At 40.4% G+C, this 25,098-nt stretch overlaps 1 protein-coding gene across 1 annotated transcript; it reads left to right on the top strand.

Annotated features, from left to right (window-relative positions):
* The first annotated feature begins 200 nt into the window (after positions 1-200).
* On the top strand, positions 201-24,397 carry LOC135471807 (apolipophorins-like). The gene is made up of 35 exons (XM_064751158.1): positions 201-293; positions 1,892-1,948; positions 2,484-2,644; positions 2,823-3,071; positions 3,457-3,618; positions 4,496-4,691; positions 4,832-5,087; positions 5,411-5,576; positions 5,845-6,015; positions 6,271-6,420; positions 6,578-7,156; positions 7,331-7,671; positions 8,070-8,252; positions 8,564-8,825; positions 9,563-9,710; positions 9,889-10,146; positions 10,343-10,594; positions 10,812-11,055; positions 11,339-11,555; positions 11,802-17,387; positions 17,596-17,931; positions 18,182-18,347; positions 18,711-18,895; positions 19,054-19,319; positions 19,443-19,584; positions 19,742-19,895; positions 20,086-20,366; positions 20,480-20,846; positions 21,092-21,306; positions 21,458-21,862; positions 22,087-22,228; positions 22,408-22,596; positions 22,785-23,162; positions 23,388-23,800; positions 24,153-24,397. The coding sequence occupies exons 1-35, from the start codon at positions 242-244 to the stop codon at positions 24,177-24,179; spliced, it is 13,356 nt and encodes a 4,451-aa protein (XP_064607228.1). The 5' UTR covers positions 201-241; the 3' UTR covers positions 24,180-24,397.
* Positions 24,398-25,098: the final 701 nt, after the last annotated feature.

Genomic DNA, 25,098 nt, shown 5'->3' with positions numbered 1-25,098 from the left:
TAGGGCCGAACTGGGGCAAACGTGTGCCCTAATGTACTCAGGCGTAGGTCATTGATTGACAGCTTTCTCACTGAGTCAACAGTTTTTATCTACAGCTATATGCGTGCTGGTTTGACAGTAGGGGATGACTTTTGGACCTAGGGAGACCCAAAGCTCTATATAAAGATTCTCCAAACCGCCAGCTGACTCAGAAGTCATCAAGTTGGAGACACCATAACAACTGTAACGGAACGGGGCAATCATGTACCCGAGAACCGTTCTTCTCCTGGCCTTAGTGGCGGGCGCTTATGCAGGTAGGCAATTTGCATATACATAAATGTCATGTTTTGTCTCCATTTATTTTAGCATTTATGAGGACGAACGCTTTTGGTATACATGTGCACCATTCTTCAATTCTTAATACGTTTCTGTTATGTTCGAGTAGAAGCGCGATACCAGAAACATTGACAGTGGCAACAAATAACTCGTGGAAAACCGCGTTTGATCTGATTTTAACATTTGTTGTTATTGATGATCATGTATTTTGAAACATTAAAACTTGAAGTCTAAATCTGGATGTATAACAGAAATAAATGCAGGAATGACAATCAATAGTATGACGTTTTGGCTGTATCGCAAACCTCCCATGTCGAAAGATGTTGTTTTCTTTCATTTAGTTGATGAGTTGACTATTTAAAAATATACGATTATAACTTCAATTTGGCAAGAGTAAAAATACTTTGTGTAAAGATACGAAGTTCAGCACATCACAATTTTCTGTGCCAAAGCTGTATTTAAAAAAAATAACACTGTGCACCAGAAAGCCAAGTAGGCTTAATTTAAATTTTGAAAAATTAAATTAAAAAATCTAAGTGCATCGAATAGCATCCTTTCACATCCAGCTTTCCGCTTTCATTAGGAGATATCTAGGTTAAACAGCATGCCTACAGTTTATCCAGTTCCTTTGTCACCCTGATAACCAGGATTAAGTTTACGCTTCGCTTCTTTGAAAGTTAATAAGTTATGTGTCTGTTAAATCTAATAAATTTGGTGTGGTTAAACTAATTTACGGGTTACATTTTGTTTACCGCTAAAAGTAAGTCAGTGAGTCTGTCCGAATTTTGAATCCGGGGAGTAAAAGATAGAGAGGGAGAAATATGAGCCTGAGTTACTGGCAGATCTTGATGGAACAGGATACCAGTACTTCTAGCACAGGAAATTCATCGCTCACAGAATCTCTGTACTTATCGTGCATCACAGCATCTGACTAAACATATACTTCTCACTGCGGTTCCCATGCATGTATAGGAACGTATCTATACAGTTTTTATTGAATGGGTTGCTGTGACAATGCTCTTCGGCTTCATAAAACATGAGAAAAGAAATAAAGAGATGTGGAATCGTGAAAAACAAAACAAAACAAAAACAGACGCCTACCGATAAACTGTGTTCTCGTTCAAGTGCCTTTCATTTAATATACCGGTAATTCAATTTTTGTGAAGGTCCACTGAATCTACATGTTTATGTTTATTACCATGGGTTGTTAAAATGGAGAGTCATAACTTTATCGGCTTGATAAAATTAAAATGTCCACACTTAATGAAGAAAGGACAGAGACATTTCATTTTACACTACATAAATTTGTTTATTATTATTATCTTAGCTTTCATGTAAGATAGCAGTAGTTCATCTTATGCCACATTTCTCGTTGTTGTAACCAAGCTATATTATATGTTGTCCAACTTAACGAGTATTACTTCAAGCAATGAATTTTCAATCGTGTTGAAGCAGCATTAGTTAAAGTCTTGCTCCATCACATTACAATGCAGCTGCATTAACACAGATGTATATAGTTATAAGCCCATAAATTAGGACGTAGAGTTAATTCTTTCGTGCTTTCTAATCTTCACAGTGCCGATAGATGTGGACCGCTTCAATGAGGACACAGCATGTGCAACATCATGCTCAGGTGAGTTCTGCCTATACCTAAATAAACTAGGTATTGGGTCACATTTATAGTTAATGAACGCCATGCTTACGAATCAGTTCAGACAATGTTTGTTCAGTTTAACCGTTCAAAGTCCAAGCTGTCATCGTGTTTGCTCAAGATGCTTCTGGTCACCCTGAGCTCATAATGAAGTGACAGGAGTTCGTAACATATCCTACCACGCCTATATAATGTCTTCGGTGTGTAATAGCTGAATGCTATTGTTAGCTTATCTAAGGAGGATTAATTATAACGCTGAAAATTTAACCTTTTTACGTGAACCTATTTTCATCTTAAAGCTATTGTATTGATTCTATTGTAAGAATACAAGACTCATGACACATAAACCCGCTTTCAAACTTGGTCATGTATAACCTTCGATTTAATAGCATCATTCCATAAACGAAAGAATTACAGGATATTTTGTTATTACGAAATGAATATATACAGTATTTTATTCTATCAAAAGAGATGTATGAGATTTTCATGGATTTATGGGCCCCTGTTTCCTATTCAGGAAGTGGCAAGTTCAGTTACGAGCCAGGCAAAACGTACGACTTTCTGTACGAGACGGAGACTCGAACCGGCATCGAAGGTGCCTCAGAGGACAAGTCCAGTCTGCTAATGATGGTCGATGTCCATGTGGAGGTCATGTCCCCATGTGAATACGTCCTCAAGGTAAGACAGGATTATTCATGTACCTGGTTGACACCCGCTGTGAGAATTTTTCGTTCACTGAATTGTTGGCTACATCCCCGACCTGCTTAAACAACACCAATACATGTAACAAATTTGCATGTGCCAAACTTTGTCAATCCATACCGATGGGTATAACTCTAAATTTCTTATTTAACAGATGGATAACGTCAAGCTGAGGGAAATCGACCCTGCCAATCCGTCCAGAAAAATATATTCTCCGAAGAGTCGGGAATTCAAGAGTAGTCTGGAAGCCAACCCTCTACGCTTTGGATTTCAAGACGGCAGAATTGAGAACGTCTGTCCTGATGATGCTGATCCTGTCTGGATTCTTAACATCAAACGAGGTGTGCTGTCTACGTTCCAGAACGTCATGGACTCCTTGGACAGGGACCAGAGAGTTTCAGAGGTATGTCCAAAAAAAATCAGGGCATGGAGAGTAAAGCTGGAACATCAGTAGTGGTGTCATTGTTGACAAATGGTCACACGTAAACAGTGAAATCCAAATTGCTGTCAGTTTACCTTACTTCATTACTTTGAGGTTATTCTGATAATATGACAAGTTACAACTTAAGACTCTTCTTTAAGTTGACAGTTGTGTTAGACAAGAGCTTAAAACATTCAACCCTTTTCCCACGTTCTTCGTTCTGATATAAATACCCCTTATAAGAGAAGCATAAAATATTGTATGCTGTTGTTTTTTACCTTTTAATGAAATGCTTGTTACAGATAACGTGGTGTAGTAGTTGGTCATAGTGAGAAGTAAATGATGATGCACTGGGTCTTTTTTTTAGACGGACGTAACTGGAGAATGTGATGCTGAATACAAAGTATCACAAACACCCACCCCATGGTCATCTGCTATAACAATCAAAAAGACCAAGAATCTGATTGGATGCCGAAGTCGTCATGGTTATCACTCAGCCATACAGGCAACCCCATACAGTGCGAATTCGGTGAGTTGATGAAACTTCTAGATTAGTAGTGAGTGACATCGCGAAAGCAGATGACACATTATCAGATAACTTCGAATAAAAAAAATACGCTATGAAGAATTCGAACTACTTTGAGCCACGACTTCTATTTTCATCGATGAGTGTCATCTGGTGTTTATCGGTGAAAGCAATTGAAATCATTCAAAGATTAATAGGTTAGTGAGGGTTCATGAAATCCCATTGTACTGTCAACAGGATTTGGGATCTTGACTTTCGATAATCGCTGTGATTGATAAACTGAACCGCAAACACCTGTCCGGTTGATGATCACCAGTCTGTCCTTGATCTTCGAGGTTATTCCGCAGCACATGTTAATTTATTTTATCACTCCGTACTTGATATAATGATCTGCTTATTCGCCGATTACGGTTGGTACAAGTGGCCCAATCTCTAGGTGACCTCATTTATATCTTTAGCTATAACCTATGAAAATGATGTTACGACGCGTTATTCCCGCCCCACTCAGGTTCCACCCGCCCGTAAACCTGTCAGCCGTCTTATTAGTGAAAAATTTCTAAGCAGAACTTCTGTCAGTCGATCAATCAAATGACCGTATCAACTAAAGACAGTTTAATTCACGTAGCGAAAGTTTCAAATCAGCAGTTAAGCTTGAGACTTTGTCTGGTACCCACCCCCCAACGAATGTTTAATTTTCCGTACCTTTTGCTTCAGTATCACAACCAATACCTTATGCTTTATTTTATGCAGAAGAAACCCAAACCACAAGGAAACCATAGACCTACCAACATTAAAAATTATGAAGTATAAAACAGCAGTGGTGTTAGTGTAGTTTAATGAATGCAGTGATAATATGTATGTGTTTTTCTTTATTTTATAGGAAATACAATCACTGCCATTGATGAAAAGCAAACACGACTGTGAACAGAAAATTGATGGAGGTCGGCTCATCAGGGCTACCTGCAAAGAGTCCCACGTATTCAGGCCATTTTCCAAGGGCAGCAATGGTGCTGTAACGGAAACCACACAGGAACTGAAGTTCAGTTCAGAAAAGTCAGGCGTAAAATCTAGACCAGGTAAGGGGGGCATTATATGATTATTAACGATAAAGAAACAAACAAACGTGAACTGAATTCTTACATGATTATGCAAAATAGTATTAAATTTTTCATCATTTTTATTAATGAATTTTTCATGAGTTATTTTATCTTTTCAGACTTCGTCGGGCGAAGAAGTGATTTACACTTTGAGCATACAACAGATGGCTCTGACAATTTACACATCAGAAGATCAGCTAAAGAGAGGTTACAGAAGCTGTGTAGCTTGACGCGTGAAGACATTCGACCGGAAACACCTCAGCTGTTTGCTGACCTCGTCCACTTCATGAAAGATTTGGATAGCGATTCACTCCGTGAACTATACAATGAAGTAAAAGAGAGGACATTCTGCAGAGGAAATGAAGAAAGAACAAGGTGAATTTATAGTTTAAAAAATTCAATATTGACCAATTTTCCTTTTGCTGTCAAGTCTTGTATAAAGGAACTATCACATCAGCATGTCTAAGTACGCCGTAGGCAAAACGTAACAAGTCAAACATCATAGCATTGACGTTCACCTGAATATTCTATGGAATTTTCAAGGTTGTCGATACACTCAGTGACACAAATTATTTGTAAAGAAGTGCTGTCAACTAGATATTTGAAATGCATTATTAACTTCGCAAATGATCGGGGTTTCCTAATTTCGTGCTGCGTAATATTTGTGTTGTCTGATAATCGTTTTTTGTACCTTTCAGAAAATTCTTCATGGATGCCATCCCAATGGTCGGTACCACAGCGTCTGTGAAAATGATTAAAGATTTGGTGTCAGAAGGCGTTGTTGATGATATTGAATCTGAGATCTGGGTGACATCTTTAGCATTTATTGCCACTCCCAGCAGAGAGATGATCAGGGAAGTTAAGGTATGTGGACAGATATCTTTCTCTAAGAAATGTACAAGAAAGCAGAAATATCTAAAACGAGGAACGGATACACGGACCATTTGAGATGCATTCAAACTGGTTTTAGCAGACAATGCTTATACCACACGCGACAAATGGGAACTGGTAACTTTCACGGAATAACATTTTGTTAATGACAAGATACATAAAATATTTATCTAGAACATGAACGGCGTTTAATCCTACTTAATAAAGTTGCTAAAAAATGCTTTTCGTTTTTCTTCATCAGCCACTTCTGCGAAAAAGACCCACAGGACACGTCGTGCTATCAGTGTCCGCCCTTGTCAACAACTACTGCCGAATGAAACCATGCGACAATGACATCGAAGTGGATGACATTGTTTCCATCTTGGCAGAAAATCTTGGCGATTCCTGTGATATCCGGGGAAATGACGCAGAGGTGTGTAAACACGACGAGCCTCCTTACTGGTCATACTGAGGCTTTTGTTAACCTTCAGGTTTATGAGACTTTGGTATCACTCCTTTCACATTACGTGGAAAGTACATGTCGGACAAGCGTTATACAATGTAACCTGTACAGCGCTTTATTTCTCAGTGAAAATGAAATTAAATTGAAAATAAATCCGTTTTCTTTTTTGGAAAAAATATTTCAGACAATATTACATTGAATAATACCCTTAATACCTTTTTACAGATCTTGCTGTCACTCCGTGCCATTGGTAACACTGGGCACGCGGAAAAGGCCATCCCGACTCTGAATCGTTGTTTCGCCAAAGAAGACTTGCCGATGGATATCAGGTTGTCTGCAGTGAATGCCTTCCGGCATATGTCCTGCAAAGCTGACGTAAGTGTAATGTGTAGGCAAAACACTTTCACACTTCGGTATTCTGATTGAATGAATAGCTTTTAGTTCCTGTCATGTATATTTGGTAACTAAGCCTACTTAATATTTTAATTCAAAAAAATTCAAAATTCAGAGGGTTTCTGCTTCAATTTTGCAGAGAAACAACATGATGGCCCTGTTTCGCAACAAGAACGAGGATTCTGAGTTAAGGATTGCCGCATACTTGTCCGTGATTGAGTGTCCAACTAACTGGGTCCTTGACCAAGTGAAAGAGACCCTGGAGTCAGAGGAAGTCAACCAGGTCGGTTCCTTCGTCTGGAGTCATTTGACCAATCTAATGGAGACCTCGGATCCACACAAGCAAGGCATCAGAGCCATTCTAGAGGACGAGCAGCTGGCAAAAGAGTTCGATATGGACAAGAGAAAGTTCTCCAGAAACTACGAGGGCTCTCTATTCTTTGAGAAAATCAACACCGGCGCAAAGGCTGAGAGCAATATAATTTGGTCTTCGAAGTCTTTCCTCCCTCGATCAGCTATGGTCAATCTCACAGTAGACCTGTTCGGGCATGCCATCAATCTTATTGAAATCGGAGGAAGAGTGGAGGGTCTGGAATATTATCTTGAGAACCTCTTCGGACCGGAAGGTATCTTACAAAACCCTGTAGCCAAAGGTACATGGAAACGCTCTAAGCGACAGGTCGTCCGAAGGGAGAAATTGGAAAGCATTAAGCAAAGAGTAAGTATTTGTAGCTACACAATATGTTAAATAATATATATTTATATGAATTGTTAATTATAGTACCAGACGGTTTCTGTTCTTCTCAGACCATTTACTATTGTTATTTCGGCGCCTGAATTCAATTTTGTACTTATTTATGCTTATATTAAATACATTTTTTTAATTCAACAGTATGGGATAACGAGCGACGAGGTTGCTGGGTCAATATACTTTAGGATGTTTGGTAATGAACTACAGTACCTCAGCATGGGTGGTCGGGGTAGAGCCAGGAAACGGTCTCCAAATCTAATGGACATACTTCTGAAACTTGCCAGACAGAATTCCTACCAGTTTACACAAAACGTCATGTTTATGGACAGTACCATTGCCATTCCAACATCTGTAGGAATTCCACTGAAGCTTACGGTGAACGGCACAGCCAGTGTCGATCTGAAAGTTGCAGGGAAAATGGACGTAAGGAAGGCCACATCACGGCCCTCCAACATGCACATAGAAGGGGTTGTCCAGCCAAGGTGAGTCTTTCAAGCGATTATACTCACGTCCACGTAAAAAAGCAGAAAAGAGAGCTTGTAGATCACATCACAGAAAATTGCAAAGTATCAGTATCAATCACTGTAAGATTATTCTATCCTACCATCTATGCACCTGCACCTTCCAACTGGTTAAGAGGAGGCGAACTGTTTGCGAGCTGCGATATTCAGCCAAGAGGTTTGTCAGGTAAATGTTTACTGTTTAATGCGTCGTGTAAGTAAAAAATTGTTGAATCCAGCCATAATCACTAACCAAATAAGTATATAAATACCTTCCAACTGGCTGCATTTAGAGAATTGTGCAGAATGTTGATTATCTACATTTAGTTTTTTTTTTTGGGAAATTCTGTACTAATAATTTGAGAATCTTTTGCTTTCAGTGGTGCCGTTGAAATAGCCAGTACCATGGTTGTAGATGCATACCTTGTTCGCTCTGGTTTGAAAATGGTGACAACACTTCACTCCAGCACGGCTGCCAATGGCAAATTGGAAGTCAAGAACGGCCAAGTTTTGAATGTGGAATTTGACAGTCCAAGAGAAAAGATGGAGATCATTAATTTGAAGTAAAACTTTGTTATTTCTAATTGATACTTTTGTTAAATGGAGCTACCTGATCCCGATTTTGCCTAACATGTGTTAATGAAATTCATACAGGATCATAAGTGATACAACATACATTGAAAATATAAGCTACAAAACATGCAAGTAGAAAATAGCAGTTATGGTGTTGAATATCACCTTCAATTTAGACAAGAAATAAAAAATATATTTTTCGATTTAAAAAGGTTTCTTCTACAGGTAAAAAGAGGCCGTACCTTTTAGTGCATATTAAGAAAAATCAGTGAAAATACAATGTGCCATTGTTGATTTTCAGCACCAAATTTTTCGTCCTTCATCGTGAGGCTGAGCGTGAACAGAAGATGATCCATGAGAACAGGAAGGAGAAGAAGGTGTGCACTGGCGACCGACTGGCTAAACTGACTGGAATGGAGATTTGCGGAAGTCTGAGCTTCAGTAATGCCTCCATAAAAGACAATGCACCATACTTCCCTCTGACTGGACCTTTAAGCTTAGGAATTGACCTGCACAAACGGGACACCCACAGCGGATACATCTTTAGTGCCAAATACAGCGGTGTATGTATATTTTCATCCATAAAAATTCGAATAGTAAGTTTCGTGGTTTTGGATTAGTGGGTATGGACTAAGTATCCCGAGGCCTGGTTCCTCGGATTGTTTATTAAATATGACAGCACATCATTTTCATGTATTTGATGGTTGTTAAACGCAGTACTTAAATATTTCACGTATGCGATGACAACAAGCATTATACAACATGCTGAGTATTTCTAGACAACTTAGACAAGTGACGCATAATAAATTGCAGTGAACATGACTGCATTGTTTACCTAACAAGTTACTACTTTATAGCATTGACGAACAGTTAGAATAAAACATTAACTGAGGTAAAATGACAAGGTGCCGGATTTTACTGATTACCGAGAACAAAGGCCAATTCTCACACTGTCGTCGCTGCTCTAGTTTTATTTTCTATGCTGCAGTCTTGTATGGTACAGTTATGTTTACTGTACCTAAGCACAATAGATGCACAGGCTGAATGATGGGTATAGACTGTCCGAGTAAAGATCAATAAGATCACGTGCTCCTTAGTGGCCTTAGCTGCGTTTCTTTCCACTTGAAAGTGACAAGTTCTGGACATCGACGTGAAGAGACTATCAAATATATAAATAAGTAATTCACTTTCATGAAATATTAATACCTAAAAAATATTACATTTCTTCGTCGATGCTATATTCCAAGGAACGATAACAGTATTGTAATAAACTACATGCTGCATGATGCTCATTTCATAGGATCCCAACCGTAAAAGTGCTCGAGTTTCCTTCGATACCCCTGGCTCACGAGAGAACCGTAAGTTCGTGACTGATTTTGAACTGGACCTAAAGGACAAAGATCTCCAAATGAGTTTGCTCACACCCTGGAAGAAAGCCTCAGTGAAAGGTACATGTAACAATGTGCTTAAGGATTTAAGGTGAAATGTTAAAGAATTGACTGAACGTAGAAATAAAGTGAATTGAGGATATCGCTATGCCTTATAGCCGAGAGTGTTACCATTAGGATATATATGTCGAACATTTATTGTACTATTAATAATGGAACAATCTTTTTATTTTCGTAGGTTCAGTTGTGAACGATGACAACTTAAAGAGAGCGACGCTGAGACTTGAGATTGGCAGTCAACATGAGTACAACATCAATGGAGAAGTCAAGATTGATCAGTCGGATAAAAGGGTCAAATATATTCCCTTGTTGGAGATTTCAGCCCCATCAATGAAGACCATCACCATAGGAGGGGCCCTTGAGAAAATCAGAGATGAGGCATTGGAGGTTGACATTTCTATGCAGAACGTTTTCACCAACCCGATCAATCTGAGGTGTAAGTGTTATCGATAAACGGAACATATTTAAGAAAACCCAAAGCTTTTAAAGGTTTGATTTTGGTCTCAGTTATTTGGCGGAACGCATTTGATGACGTTATCGGTTGTAAACTACGCTCATTGGAAACTGATATTCTTTTTAAAGGAAATAATGACAAAAAGAGCTACATATAATGAATTGTAACCTATTTTCAGCCACAATTGTCAACAACGACAAGACGAAGAGCTGTACTGGTAGCTTCAGCTATGGAAAGGATATCTACACTGCCGTTAGTAAAGTCCTAATCAAGTCCGAAGAGAAGGCTTTAGGTTATAATGCCACACTCAACATGCGGTGCCCCAGAGGCGAGCTCATTTCGGCTGAGGCATCATTTGAAAAAAATCCAAAGAAGACTGAAGCCCGGCTCTTCATTGACAAAGTGGTTAAGAATCCCATTAAATTAGAAGGTTTGTCAGTTGTTAAATAACTTTCATTTTTCAAAACACATTCTTATATGACATTATATGAGCAACTATGGAATTAAATACTTCATTAACCTAAATAATGAACGGATAAATTAGGTACTAAAATAACTAAAGATCGTGGATTGTGTAACCTGGTTAAGATTATACACAAATAAGAAATGTTACACTGACCGCTCGTGTATCGTTTTCTGTATTCCAGGATCACTAGGCACTTCACAGAGGAGAGGATCTAATAAACATATTGTAAAACTTGACATAGAGACGCCAGTGATCACCCTGGATGCCAACGGATTCGTGGACAAGAAGAGTGGGAAGAAATCTATCTTAACATCTAAGGCCACGATCAATTACCAACTGCCAAAAAAGATCAGAGATCGGGTGGCTGTTTCTTCCAAGATCAGAAACCTAAGCACCAAGTCCTTGTCCAAATACGACATTGTCTTGTAAGTCGCTGGTTTCCTTTGTGTTCACAAAGTTTGTACGCTCCTACTTTATTGCCACCCATACAGTTGCTTGTAAGTCGCTGGTATCTTTTCTTCTAGACATGGATGTCGCTGGCTCCCTCTCTTCTGTATCTATAAGTCGCTGGTTTCTTTCCCATGCAAAGGATAAGAATTTTTAAGAATAGGATTTTTAAGGTGTAAATTTGATAACAGACCAAAACTATATTAATTCTTTTCACATTACTCAAGTAGTGAACAAAATTTTGTCTTTTTTCGTTGATAGGAACTCAAATTTCAAGAAGAACCGGGATTACAACTTCCAATCCTCAGCCAACTTGGAATTAAGTTCCACGAACATGGACACCAGCTTCCAGTTGCAGTATGGTGACAATCCGAAGAACGAGGACAAGAAGATCACTCTATCCCAGTCTGGTTCCAATCGTCTGAAGGCTGGCAAGAGGAACAGCAACCTGAAAGTCAACCTGAAATATCCGGCTATGGTAAGTTTGTAAGCTACATAAACTCCCGTCAAAAACCTTCCATTCAATAAGATATGATTTGTGTTTGTAGGGAAAATATTTTTATACAAAGAAACACAATTAGGCAGCTGCAGGACTGATTTCAATATATTTCATTAACATGTTATGACAATATAATATAAAATTATTTCTTTGTGGTTTTTCATAGATTAAAAAACAATTGAAGGAAAACGAAAGATCCTCCAAACGTTTTGTGTTTTCTTGTAGGACCTCGATTGCCAACTAAAAGCTACCCACTTATTCACTGATGAAGACTTGGATTCCAACATCGTCATTAGATACAATGCCGACAAAGAGATCAACGCTAACTTGAAGTTGAGTGATGATATGGAAAAGAAAAACACAAAATCGGGGGAAATAGGTCTTAGTTATCCTGGAAGACGTCTGAGGGCAACAACTGAAATAGTTAAAATCAATGATAAACAGTACAACATCTCAAGTGATCTTATCTGGGGGAAAGGAGGAAAGGCTAAGATTGAAACAATCTATCGCCAACCATCTAGTCTGTCTCACGAAATAACATCAGCTATCCATATAGCTAGAAAGGATCAAATTGTTCTTTCTGGATCTTTAAATCGTGAGCCCAGGGACATGAAAATCTCTTCATCACTTACATTGGGCAAGGATAAATACGAAGCGGCTTTGGCCAATAAGAAGAGCTACAAATCATATGAAGCACAGGTCGATCTCGTGTACCCCGGACGTCACGTTATAGCAGATGCCGGAGTTAATTGGAGAGACAGATATACCGGAAATGTTGATGTTAAATGGGATGCTGAGAGAGATAACAGCAGGCGATTTAAGGCAAACGCCGAGTTAAATGTAAATGGAATAAAGAATATTCGAGGATCAGTCAACGCTGAACTCAATGGCAGAAAAATGGCAGCCAGCCTCAGACACCAAAGCAGCGACAAACACATCTCCCATTTGGATGTTACGTATGCCCGAGGAAAAGTAATTGAGCTGGATACAACATTCAGTGATGCGAAGGGATGGTCTAGTCGTAAGTTGGGTGGATCTCTGCGCTTGACTAGCCCTTGCAGGTTTGCCAGGTTTCTCGAAGTCAACGCCGAGCATTCTATTGATAGTCTGCAGTTTGAAACAGTGGCAGATGTGGCTTGGTCTCGCACTGACAAAATCGAGGGTACGCTAACCATCAAGCGTCCAATTAGTCTCAGGAAACTGGAAACCTCTCTATCCGTCACAACTCCATTCCGTTCGTGCAGGAAAATTCTCGCTGAAGTTAATCACAGGGTGGAGGATGAACTGGCAACATCTGTAAAAGCGGAAGCTGGACGTCACAAGGTGGACATCAGCCTAACTGCCAGCAACAGAGGATCTGATTATCGCAGAGATGCCTCCGGTCAACTGATTATCAAGAGTTCAATTCAGGACTTCGAAAATGTCATTGTTAGCGCCAGCCATAGTGATGACGGAAGAAAGTTCGACTCTTCCTTGACGGCTGACGTTGGTCGACATGGCCGTTATAGCGTTGACTTTGATATGACCCACGAAGGATACTCTTACCATTTGAGCAATCAAGGTAAGCTCACCATCACCACACCAATCCGACGCTTCGACAAAGTTATTGTTTTCTGGAATCACAGGTGCAGAGAAAATTCCATCCGGTCGACCCTCTCCTGCTCTTGGGACAATAAAAAGCTGTCGTTAAAGATTGACGGTAATCATGAACACAACTATCAACAGCGCCTTATAAGCGGAACTGTCAACATAGAAAGCCCATTGCCATCCCTCAGCGAGCTGGTTCTTACAGTAAATCATGATCATAAGGACGGAGAACTTCAATCCTCTGCAACCTTGGTACGAAACACTTACAAACGAACGGAATATGCTGTGTCTTACACAATCGATGGGGATTACAATATCGAATCTACCGCCATGTTCACATGCCCTGGCATAGACGCCGTGAGTGCCAAACTGGCCACTAAGCTTAGCGAGAGTCCACATACGGCTGAGTTCGAGGTGGAATGGTCTCCCAGTGACAAGGTTGCCGTGAGTGGAGAGCTGACGAAACATGAATGGAGATACATTGATGGCATTGTTAAAGTTACTTCCCCATTCAGAGGATTTGAAAGAATTGTTGCCAACGCACGTCATCGCAAAGACGATGGTGTATGGGTTTCGACTGCTGCTCTGGAGTATGCCCCGAGGCATGAAATAACCGTGGAATCTAAGTTGTCAACCGAGTCTAGAAAGCTGGCTGAATTAATCATAAAAGCGCCATTCTACCAGTTCCATAAGCTTAAACTTTCGGCAGAGCACACCGGTGACCTATCTCGGGCCATCAGCAGCAAAGCAATTGTTGAATTACAGCCTCAACTCGGAGTTCTGGAGGCCATAGCTAATTTTGAAAATGGCAGAGAAATGTCTGGCAATGCGAGAGTGAACACCCCTTTCCGTAGTGTCCGCTATAGCGAGGCGAGATTTACATACCAGCCAGGAAAAGCCCACGTCGAAGTGGAATATCTACCAAATCAGGTTGTAAATATAGATGCGGAATACCGTCTTGATGATACGAGAGACTTGTCCACTGAGCTTACGGTCACTACACCAATATCTTCCTTTGATTACATCAAGACCTCTTTCCTTCATCGGGGGTCAAGGCGAAGGGGTCGTTCAGTGGTATCTGTAGAATACCCCAGGAGAAGTGTCTTCAGCGCCACAGCCAATTACCTGAATGATGATAAATTAGAAGCATCCTTAGATCTTCGAGCACCGAAGTACGACGACGTAAGACTCAGTGTCAGACACAGTGGGACTGCAAGAGACTTTAACTCTCATGCCGAAGTTACATACGAGAAATACAAGAAAATTGAAGGCAACATTATCTTTAGTATTAGGCGTGGGGTTAAAGGACCCGTGGTTGCACTTGAAACCGTAGCAAAGAGTCCTTACTCTGAAGACTTCGAACTAAAGCTCAATCACGAGGGAAACATTGTCAACTTCAAGTCCAACTTGGTAGGCTATTACGGTCGACCCAACAGATTGACATACAATCTTGGCTTCTCTTCAGCATCGAATAGCCTGCATGCTGACACAGATTTTGATCTTCAGAGCGAATATTCAGGGCCACATTCAGGTTCAGCAGCTTTCAACATCAGGGGAGAAATTAGAAATTTCAAGATTGACTTCAACGAAAACTACCAAGGCCGGGCCGTGAATACTGCTCTCTCCGTTAACGTGTTACATGGGATCGATTCCTCTTTCTCGCTAAATACCCCATTTGAAACAGTTAAGAACATTGATGCTAGCTTGAAACACAACGGAGATTTAAGGAGAAGCAAGTCAAATGCAAAATTGTTATTTAACAGGGAAGAATACGAGGCGGACATTACCTTGGCGTCAAGTAAAGATCACGTCGATTCTAAGATCAACATTAAAACGCCACTATCTGGATACAGAGACCTTACCAGTAACTTGCGCTTCGACGGTAACATGCAGAGGCTAAGAACATCACTCAGCGTAGAAATCGGTAACGGAAAAGAGATTCAGGCAGCTGGTAACCTAGACTTGTTGAGCAGAAACAAGAAACTTGATGTCACCGTTCACACACCCTTCAGAGATTATGAAACCATAGCAGTCGCTGGTAACTTCACAGGTGAACCTGCCAGGTTCGAACTGAATACACATGTGCAATACGCCACACGAAGCCGAATTTCTGTCACTGGTAAATTTGACATGGAAAGTCGTCGCAAAGTACTGGAAGCAACCATACTCACCCCATTTTATGATTACGAAAGATTATCAGTTTCCGCTAATGTGGATGGCGACCTGACTCGCTTCTCCTCTAACGCTAATATTGACTACGCCAGGGACGGTAAAATTGAAGCAAATGTTAGATCAGATGTAGAAGGTAATGTAAAGGACATCTCTGTTACTGTGAAGACCCCTTTTAGAAACTTCAGAGAAACATCCGTGAGTGGACGAATTGAAGGAGACCTGACTGAATTTACTTCAAGCGCATCTCTCCAGTATTTGGATGATAAACGCATATCGTTTAGTAGTTCAGCGGACCTGAAGGGTAACCCGAAGAGCATCAGTGCAGACCTTAGAACACCATTCCGCAAGTTTGAAGAAGTTTCTCTGGTAGGTAACTTCAACGGATACTCGAAACGCTTCAAGGTTGATTCGCAGGTAAGCCTCGGTAGGTCAAGGATAAACGTTGTCTCTGATATTGACCTGGAGGGCAGCAAAAAGAAAATAAGCGGGACCGTGAGGACACCATTCCAGGGATACGAACAACTGTCCGCCGAAGGCAGCTATGACGATGGCTCATCAAGACACAAAGCTGAAATAAGTGTTGAATATGCTCCCTATAAGAGGGTCGAAGTGGAAGCTGGACTGAACCTCCAACGCCAACGCAAGAGTGCTCGTGCCAGCATTAAAACACCATTCCGAGGGTTTGAAAAAATGTCCGCGAATGCAAATTTCAATGGCGACTTAGACAAATTTGAGAGTGATGCCGAAGTAGAATATGGCAGAAACAAGAAGATCGAGATCAGTAGCAAGTTGGACATTGCCCGTTCCCCTAAATCCATCTCTCTCTCTCTGAAAACCCCGTTCGAAAGATTTGAGAGTCAGTCTTTAGCCGCTAGTGTTAAAGGAGAAATCCGGCAATGTGATGTTGAGGCTAGTGTAACCTACGGTGACAGGAAAACCATCGCTCTAAAAGGAGCTGTGAATGTAAAAACTGGTCCCATCTCAGTCAATGGTCGAGTCACATCGCCTTACTCAGGTTATGAAACACAGTCATTTGCCATAAACTTTGATGGTGAACCTCTAGATTTTCAGACATCTGCAACCGTAGACTCATCCCAACTGGGCAAGCCAATATTAGCCCGTGCTTCTGTGGCTTACAGGAGTCCAACGAACTTGGACGCTGTTTTGACCTTTACTAGTGCAATCCGTCATGCTGAAAGTTTAAAACTGGTGATAAAGAACAAAGATGAGCAGAAGTATACTACCCATGCAGAGGTTATGTGGGCACCCCGAAGAACAGTAGAATTAGACGGAACCTTTGAGCGAACTGCGAGATGGAAAGGCACCAATGTTGTAGGTGAAGTTAGCATTTCTACACCGTTCGAACGACTAAGGAAGGCTGGTGTCAGATTTGAAGATAATTCCCAGAGAAAGAGAAGAAATGCCGAAGTAAGCATTGACTATGAGAACAGAAAGATCGTGTCATTAAAAGGTAGCCGGGTTGTGAATGGACAAGTTAGTGTTGACGTTGATATTACTAGCCCACGCCCCATGAAGTTCCATGCAAGTGGACAGGTCAAGCCCGATGCCGCAGATGGTTCGCTTTTCGCAGACTGGGACAGTCGGGACCCAAGGAGCAACATTAAAGTCAGCGGTGAATACAATGATGGAGGTGACGCATATTCTGCTAAGAGAGACGCCAAATTAAATATCATCCATCCAGAGCACACAGTTAGCGTCAGTGGAAATATAGAGAAATCACCCTATCGATTTTTGTCATCTGGCGAAGTCACACTTAACAACAAAAAAGTATCCATAGAGAGCGAGTTCAATGACCGAAGCCAAGGCTACACTAAGATGTATCAGGGCACGATAAAACTTGCCACGCCATACCGCAGTCTTCACCTGGAAGGATCACATTCAGATGATGTGCACAAAATAAGTGATGAGATTGTGGCTTCATGGGACGCTGACAGAGATGCATCAAAGAAAGTGATATTCTCATCTGCTATACAGGGGACAAGAGGAAATGCACGGACAGAGTTCAAACTTGGAGTGCCAAGTGTAGGAAAAGTAGGTTATATTTTTATTGATAACTTTTATTTTGATGAACTGATAAAAGTTTGGCAAGTGAACTTGTAAACATTTACAGTCTTATATTGTAAGGTGACTATGTGACGTGAATGTGCATTAAATGTGTATAATATAAGGTTTATAGTATACAACTTTTCGCTTGTTAATTCAAATCTGATTTAGTTTTACTTAATATCATTTGATTAAGGAAATTCGAGTTGTAACCGAAACCACGACAAATTCTGGGCGTACGTTGTTTGATGGGACGTCAGACGTGTTCATTGATAACCGAAAGAAGCTGACTATCTCGTCTAAGATTGAGGATAGTTCCCGAGGATATGGCAACGATGCGAACTACACCATGACGTTGTCTTTACTTCACCCATCAACAAACACGGATATCAGAGTGATTTCTCACGCTGGTAAAACCGACGACCGTGTGTCTGCTGCCGCCGATGTGGAATACCTCACTTCCAGAAGACAGAGAGAAAACCTCCGACTTCGAGGAGAGATCGACAGACTGCGAAAACGTGCAAACCTTGAGGTACGACATCCCTCAGGTGGTCTAAAGAGAGGACTACCTCTCTTAAAAAGTCCATTTTTTATAATCTGTACAAATTTTTTTTTTACAATAAATATCCATGTGTCCTTGCCACTTCTTTTTAAAGCAAATTTCTAGAACCCGTACACCATTTATGGACCATGATTTCAAGAACGGACCTCAGAAAGAATAGCAAACGGCTAACAGTTTCAGATACTCCGTTAACAAAGAACTATTGCTTTTGTCGTTTTAGATTGTTTCACCAGTCAAATCCATCGAAATAACAGGCAAATTGCGGACGGATGCAGGATACCACTTGTCCCTTCATAACGTCTATGACAGGAAGAAATCCATTGATACCAGCATTGCTGTGGACCCTGAGCAGGGCAACATTCTTCTGACAATGGGTAGTGATTTGAGTAAGTTAGACTATTGACTATTAAATAAACGTTTATAAATTCACAATGAACAAATTTGCCGTTACATTTTCACAAAACAGTTTTCAGGTAAGAATTTGAAACAAATTGGAGTAGTGATGCTGCTATCTTTTACACCGTCAATGTAATGTTCCCCCAACCCTTATGTATTGTAACGAATAATTTCTCCAATCATGTAATCACTCTGGTAACTAGTATTTTAGTCCAATCAGTATAAAAAGCATACATAAAATGCCTCTATCATTTTACTCTCTGTGCTATAGACTAAACATATGAACTGACGTCTCCAGAGCCTAGAGTTATTCATCTGTGTTGTGTATAAAATCGCTTTTGCTGTTCAACCAGATGATCCACGTAACACCATAAATCTGAGGGCTGGATACCAGGGCGACAAGATCTTTTCGGTTGAAGCATTCCATGTTTCGAGAGAAGGGCGCACCACTGATGGACTGATTGCCTTAACACTCAACACCTCTCGTATCCTACACACACGCCTACACTGGAGACCTTCTGTCATCAGAGAAATTAAGGTATGCATCTAGACTAAAAACTAAAGCCTAAATGAGTAATAATTTTGAACCAAATTTGAGTAGGCCTAGATGGATAAAAACCATAATAACTCGTCTTGAATTTATGTACAACAAACATTGGAATGGTCTTATGAAAATTTTATGTTGTCGTTTCACAGGACGAATTAGATCGGAGGTCTAGGATATATCAAGACAGACTGGGCTCATCTATCCGAGAAAGCGTCAGAGATATAGCACGGGCTTGGGACAACCGTCAACGTCTGATATCCCGAGATATCCGTCAAGACATAGAGCCTGTCCTTGAACTGATAGACAGAGAGTGGACCGCTGTTGATCTAGAACTGGCCAGACTTTTACAGGAACTTAATGAGCTTGGCTTGAGAGAGGCTTTGGAAGCTGTTCAAAAAGCAATTGACATAATTATGTAAGTCAGTGTTTAGTTACCCAAGTGTGTCTAGGAAAATTTTTATGCTAACTTGTTTTCACCTAAATTTTCTCTTTCTTTCGCAGTTTTCGTGAGAGTAATTGTTTCCTTTAATTTTCTTAGGAAACTTGCGGATGAAACAATTCTGGAAATGTCCAGGAACTACGATGAGGCTAGAAGGAAAATTCACGAGATCTGGAGCAGTGTAAATCGTGGATCACTTCGATATGAGGAGATTTTGGAGACTTCAGTTGAATTACTAAAGGTAAAATCCAGCTTGTGAGAAATGTGTAATATTTACATGGAAAGAGAAAGGATTTTAATAATGCAAAAGAAAACATGAACGGCTGTAACGTTTCAATGCCTTTGCCAATAGCATTGCATTGTTATACGTATGTAACTTATGTATGACTGATTTTCAGGAATACTATGCCGATGTAGAACACTTCGTTGAAGAGGTCGTGAGAACAGTGGTGGAGGAGATCGAAGGGCTGGCACAGACTGCCGTTTACCACTATTCTCAAGCCGAGGCCAAGTATAGATCCTCTATCAGACATGCCAGAAGTTTTTTTAGTGGTGAGTCGTCACTTGTATCCTCCTGTAGTCTTCATTTATGGTGAACCTTATTTTTACATACATGTAGATTATGCGCGAAGTTAACGTAAATTATTCTTTTTATGTCAGTTAAAATGTTATGATCTTAACATGATTCTGTTTTACTTTATTCATTGACCAAGATTTACCTACCTGGTTCTTTAACTTTCAGACCTAGGTGATCGCCTTCTCAACAACCAACGAGTACAGTACATCAGAAGGCAATACTCTGATCTGATATCCAAAATCCCCGAATTGCCCAACACTGAAAACATTAAGCAATTGAGCCGTAAACTGCATAGCTCTGTGAAGACGTACAGTAGCCTAGTTGGAGAGAAATACGCATCTATCGTTGATAAAGTCCATCGTAAAGTGGCTGAGACAATTTCTGACATCAGCAAACGTGACGAAGTTCGCCAAGTGCAGCAGTTGGCCAACGAAGTGTATCAACAGGTATGAGTGCTGTTTACATTTTCACACCTTATAATTAATGGTCGGATACTTCGTAAAATGTTATGCAGAACACACTAGTACTTCGCTATGTTCATGTATTGTTTCTTACACAGGGTAAATGGGCATACAACTACTGGGAGGTGGAAGAAAATGTAGTACAGTTGGCCAAATCCTTGGTGGAAAATGTGCGGGAGCTGATATCTGAGGAAATCAAGGATATCCGCGATAGTATCCTCAACCTGGACAAATCCAGAGTTATCGTCTACGATCCTCAGCGCGGTGAAATCCAGCTCGAGATATTCCTGCCTGTCGCTGTCAAGTCTCTTCGTGAAGTCCCTGATACCAGCCTTCCAAAATACATCAGGACTTACAAAAAGTTCGCCAACTCTTACATCCCATCCAGGAACTTCAGCATTTACGATGCTTACTACAGCCTGAAGCCGTCAACGGATATAACTAACTGGGTTCCACCATTCAAAGGTGATTAAGTCGGTATTCCATTATCAAGTGATGTCAGTACCATGAATGAGAGTTATAAAGCTACCACTGGCGTTTATGTTTGAAATGAGTTTTTATAACCATCTCAGTTTTTCTTATAACTGAAAAGGAATTTGAATTTTTAAATGCAATGCCAAACATGACTAATGGACGGTCAAATAGCCTTTAATGTAACTACTTGTGCTACTTTATCTGGTAATTCTGTGAATTTCCATTTTCTTTTGCAGCCCATGCCTCCATCTCCGGAAAACAGCATTTCACTACCTTCGATGGTAGCCATTTTGACTTCGCCGGTCTGTGCAGCTACGTCCTTGCTCATGACTTTATGGATGGAAACTTTTCCGTTATCCTCAACTACGAAGGTGGCTGGGCGGACTTCCGCAAGAGGTCACTGACCATCACTACTGGGACCAAGAACATCAACATTTTCCCAGATTACAAGGTAAATGTGACTCATCTATATTGATTTTTCGCCACATTGTAAGTTTCATGACGTTATATCTTGAGATAAAAGATAGAAAAATGTCTAACAACCCATTGGCTCAAAAAGCATGTCATGGGGCAAAGTAATCCATGTTTATGGCTTGTTTCAGATTCACGTGGATGGACGTTCCCAGGAACTGCCTTATGCGTTTGCATCCACCACTGTGAAAAGAGACGGTAGTTTGATCCGAGTGGACAGCGGAAATGGATTGGAAGTTGAGTGTGACCTAGCCCATGACATTTACACGGTGACCATCAGTGGCTGGTACTTCGGTAAAACTGCTGGACTCTTCGGTACTTACGACAATGAGCCCTTCAACGATGTGGTGACGTCATCCCACGAGATTACAGACGACATCGAGGCCTTTGCGGACAGCTGGGAAGTAGCTGGGTCTTGTCGTACGAGCCATAACTTCGCCAAACCAGCGATTATCGCGGAAGATCAGCCTGGCTACCAAAAATGCAAGAGTCTTTTCCAAGATCGCTCTTCTCCATACCGACATTGCTTTAACCTGGTAAGGTATTTTTACTTATGTAGCCTAATTTCTTACTAGATACATAGCCTACAGCTTGTGACAAACGTTGTTTTGGAAATTATGATCGAATGGTATACAGATGCCTCTCAACGAAGATTGAAACAATTCACCTTTGTATGTTTCGTATGAAATTTACTAATAATCTCAACATCTTAGATATTTCTATTCGAATAAAATTAATTGACTTAATTCATTCTGAAAAGGTGGAACCAATGGCAGCTATGGCCAAATGTATGGAAGATCACATGGTAGAAGTAACCCAGTGGTCTGCTTGCAATGCGACAGCCCAGTATATCCGCGAGTGCAGCCTAGAAGGCGTTCCGCTCACAATTCCAGTCGAATGTGGTAAGTGTTTGCATCGGTAAGGGCATAAATCCATCTTTTTTAAATATTTTGTATATATCTTGTATATCTTGACATACTATATACTACCTTAAAATTATGAGAATTCTACACAGTTAGCTCAAATTCACATCGCATTACGTACCGCTACATCAATGTGTGTGTGTTTTGTTTTTCACCAGTTCGCTGTGAAGGGCCCAGGGGCGGTTTCTACGGTCCTGAAGATGACTTGATTCTGTCACAGGACACACTCGCCGCCCCACAATCAGCCGACGTTGTCTTCGTTATTGAGGAGAAAGAGTGCAACAAAGAAGCAGCCGCAGAACTGCAAAGCTTGGCACTATCCATTGAGTCGGCTCTCAGGACCAACGGTAAGTATTTATCCCGACTGTATAGCACAGCCTTCGCGCGGTTGTTGTTTGAACAAATTTGGACCATGTCTGTAGATATTTCTCCTTACCCCCAAAGAATAGAAATCTTCTCCTCGTTTTAACCTCGGCGCTTTATAAAAATAGAATTCACAAATGTCATGCAGTTACGACTTACGATGGTTTTGTAGGTTTGACTGGAAACAGATTCGGACTCGTCGGATATGGCGGTGGAGAAGCCTGTGATGAAGTCCACACGCATACAATCGATGGACAGATCATGAATGATGCCAGACGCTTCGGAGTTGGAGTCTATTCCTTGAGATTTGACAAGCCTGGTGAGAACACTGACGTACTTGGGGCCGTGAAGTTCGCCGCCAACTATCCATTCCGGGCTGGTGTGTCCAAGAGCATTGTGCTGATGCCCTGTTCATCTTGTGAAGAAACCGAAACAAGCCATGCGGAAATCAAAGAACTACTCCAGGAGAGAGGAATCAACCTTCATCTCCTGATTGAGCACGACTTCGAGTTCAGGTCAAACAAAAGTCCAAAGAGCACCAACGTTTTTGGTAACTACGCTTTTCCTAACAAGCACATCTGTGTTTATATTTACACAGTGTATACTTAATTTTCGGACCAACATATACTTCTATCATTCAAACCATCTGTGTTATACTACTCTGCTTCAGTTATTACGTTAGAACGCCAGGTAATTCTTTTGTTGAAGAAATATGAATTGTTGTGGCAATATATTGCAAGGTGTCAGATTTCTGATTTCCTTGTTTTTACCTCAGGTATTGACAAAGATGGAGCCTACACATACAAACGCAAACGAGGAGAGAAGGGTGGCGATTCCAAACTGTTGGGTGAACTAAGGGTACCAACGGATAACTGCGTATCCCTCTCACAGAGCACCAAGGGTACAATGTTTAACCATGCCAGACTAACACAAGGACGCCAACGGATGCAGAAATCCTTCCGCGAAGTATGGTCTAGTCAGATCGCCCAGTCAGCCCAACCAATGAGCTGCCAGGAATGCAAATGCCAAGCCGACGACAATGGAGTAGGTCTCTCCGTGTGCACACGATGCGGCAAATCCTCAGCCTACACATCAGCCATCCAGTCCTTGATGCCGAACAGCCGCCAAGAAACCCGACCAATCTACAACATTCCTGGTTCCGATGATGACATCGGTCAGCAACTGAAGGTATAGTTTCCATAAGTTAGGAATCTAAATTTTAAATCGAAAATGGGAAGAATGTTTAAAAAATGTAGTCATATTCTTTGAATTGCAGGTGATATTTTCAATAGGTATAATGAAATTAAGAGCTCAAAATAGAAGAAAGTTATATCTTCACAAGCATACACTCAAACTTATTTTTTTTCGGTATAGTTTATTTTTACCTTGTTTGAGTGGACTCATACATTGGTCAGTAAATAACGAAATCTTTCCCAAGAACTACATGGATATGAATTATTTATTCCGCGTATATACCGGGTAGTCTGTTCTATATGACTGTCATCTTACTTACGTATTGATGTTTTATTTTGTCCTTTAGGCATACCTGAATGTGAAGAACCAATGAGTACCAACGAACAAGCAAGATCTCACAAAATAATTCCTATGATTAAACATAGTACTTTTCTGAATGTTTTTTTTTACGTGTTTTTTTAAATTGTCATGTTTAAGTCTATGATATTCCATGTCAAAAACTCAATGCAAGAACAAATGTAATTGTACGTTGTAAAAAATCCATTGTCGAATTTACTGTAATAAAATGTAAAGTCTTTGTAAACATTTTCATCATGTGTGTGTGTGTTTTTTTTTTGTCTATTTATTTATTAACTGAATAAAACAACTACAAGCATAAATAACAACGTGTTGGAATGAACACTTCTTTGACTGATAAATGAATGATATTCGTGCAGCTATTCAGGTACTTTAGAGCTTTTTCCATCGATGAGCAAAGAGCTGCAATATTTGGCATGTAACCATGATGACGATGTTCTTGTTACCTGGTGAAAATATGTGCCGAGTTGCTCCAGTTGCTGTAAAGCTTAGTGACGCCATTTCCGCCATAATTTAGCAGAGATGCATACTTAAATAACGTTAGTTCCACTCGCAATGCTAAGAACATGAAGTCAGAGACTAGAAAAGGTTCTTATCCTCCCCTCGAAAGACTGTACGCAGGGAAAGTGAAAGGGATAATTTAACATGGATGTTAACAGGATAAAAATCTTTTCTTTTACTTTTATCTTCGGGGAAATATTTACCAATTTTCTGTTGTTAAAATGTGCCTTCATTGTATTCTATGAGTGCCATAACAAAAAATCACGACCATAAACTTCAAACAACTCTTCTATCTAACCCAAGTATACTTAATAGAAGAACCATAATAATCCAAGTCTCGGTCCTGAAATATTGTATTGTCGGGTTTCCTTTCTGCACTAATATAAGTAGCTCACCTTAGATGGGCTTCTTTCCCGTACCAGTACGGTCGGGTT

Source organism: Liolophura sinensis, chromosome 7, assembly GCF_032854445.1.
Source record: "Liolophura sinensis isolate JHLJ2023 chromosome 7, CUHK_Ljap_v2, whole genome shotgun sequence".
NCBI classification, from domain to species: domain Eukaryota; kingdom Metazoa; phylum Mollusca; class Polyplacophora; order Chitonida; family Chitonidae; genus Liolophura; species Liolophura sinensis.
Note: the sequence above shows the minus strand (reverse complement) of the source record. Positions and strands in the feature narration are given on the sequence as shown.

Excerpts from the sequence above, each read along its gene's own strand:
- LOC135471807 (XM_064751158.1), top strand. The coding sequence starts at position 242 with ATGTACCCGAGAACCGTTCTTCTCCTGGCCTTAGTGGCGGGCGCTTAT. Across the intron at positions 2,645-2,822 it reads CATGTGAATACGTCCTCAAG|ATGGATAACGTCAAGCTGAG; the intron begins GTAAGACAGGAT and ends CTTATTTAACAG. Across the intron at positions 21,863-22,086 it reads ACCGACATTGCTTTAACCTG|GTGGAACCAATGGCAGCTAT; the intron begins GTAAGGTATTTT and ends CATTCTGAAAAG.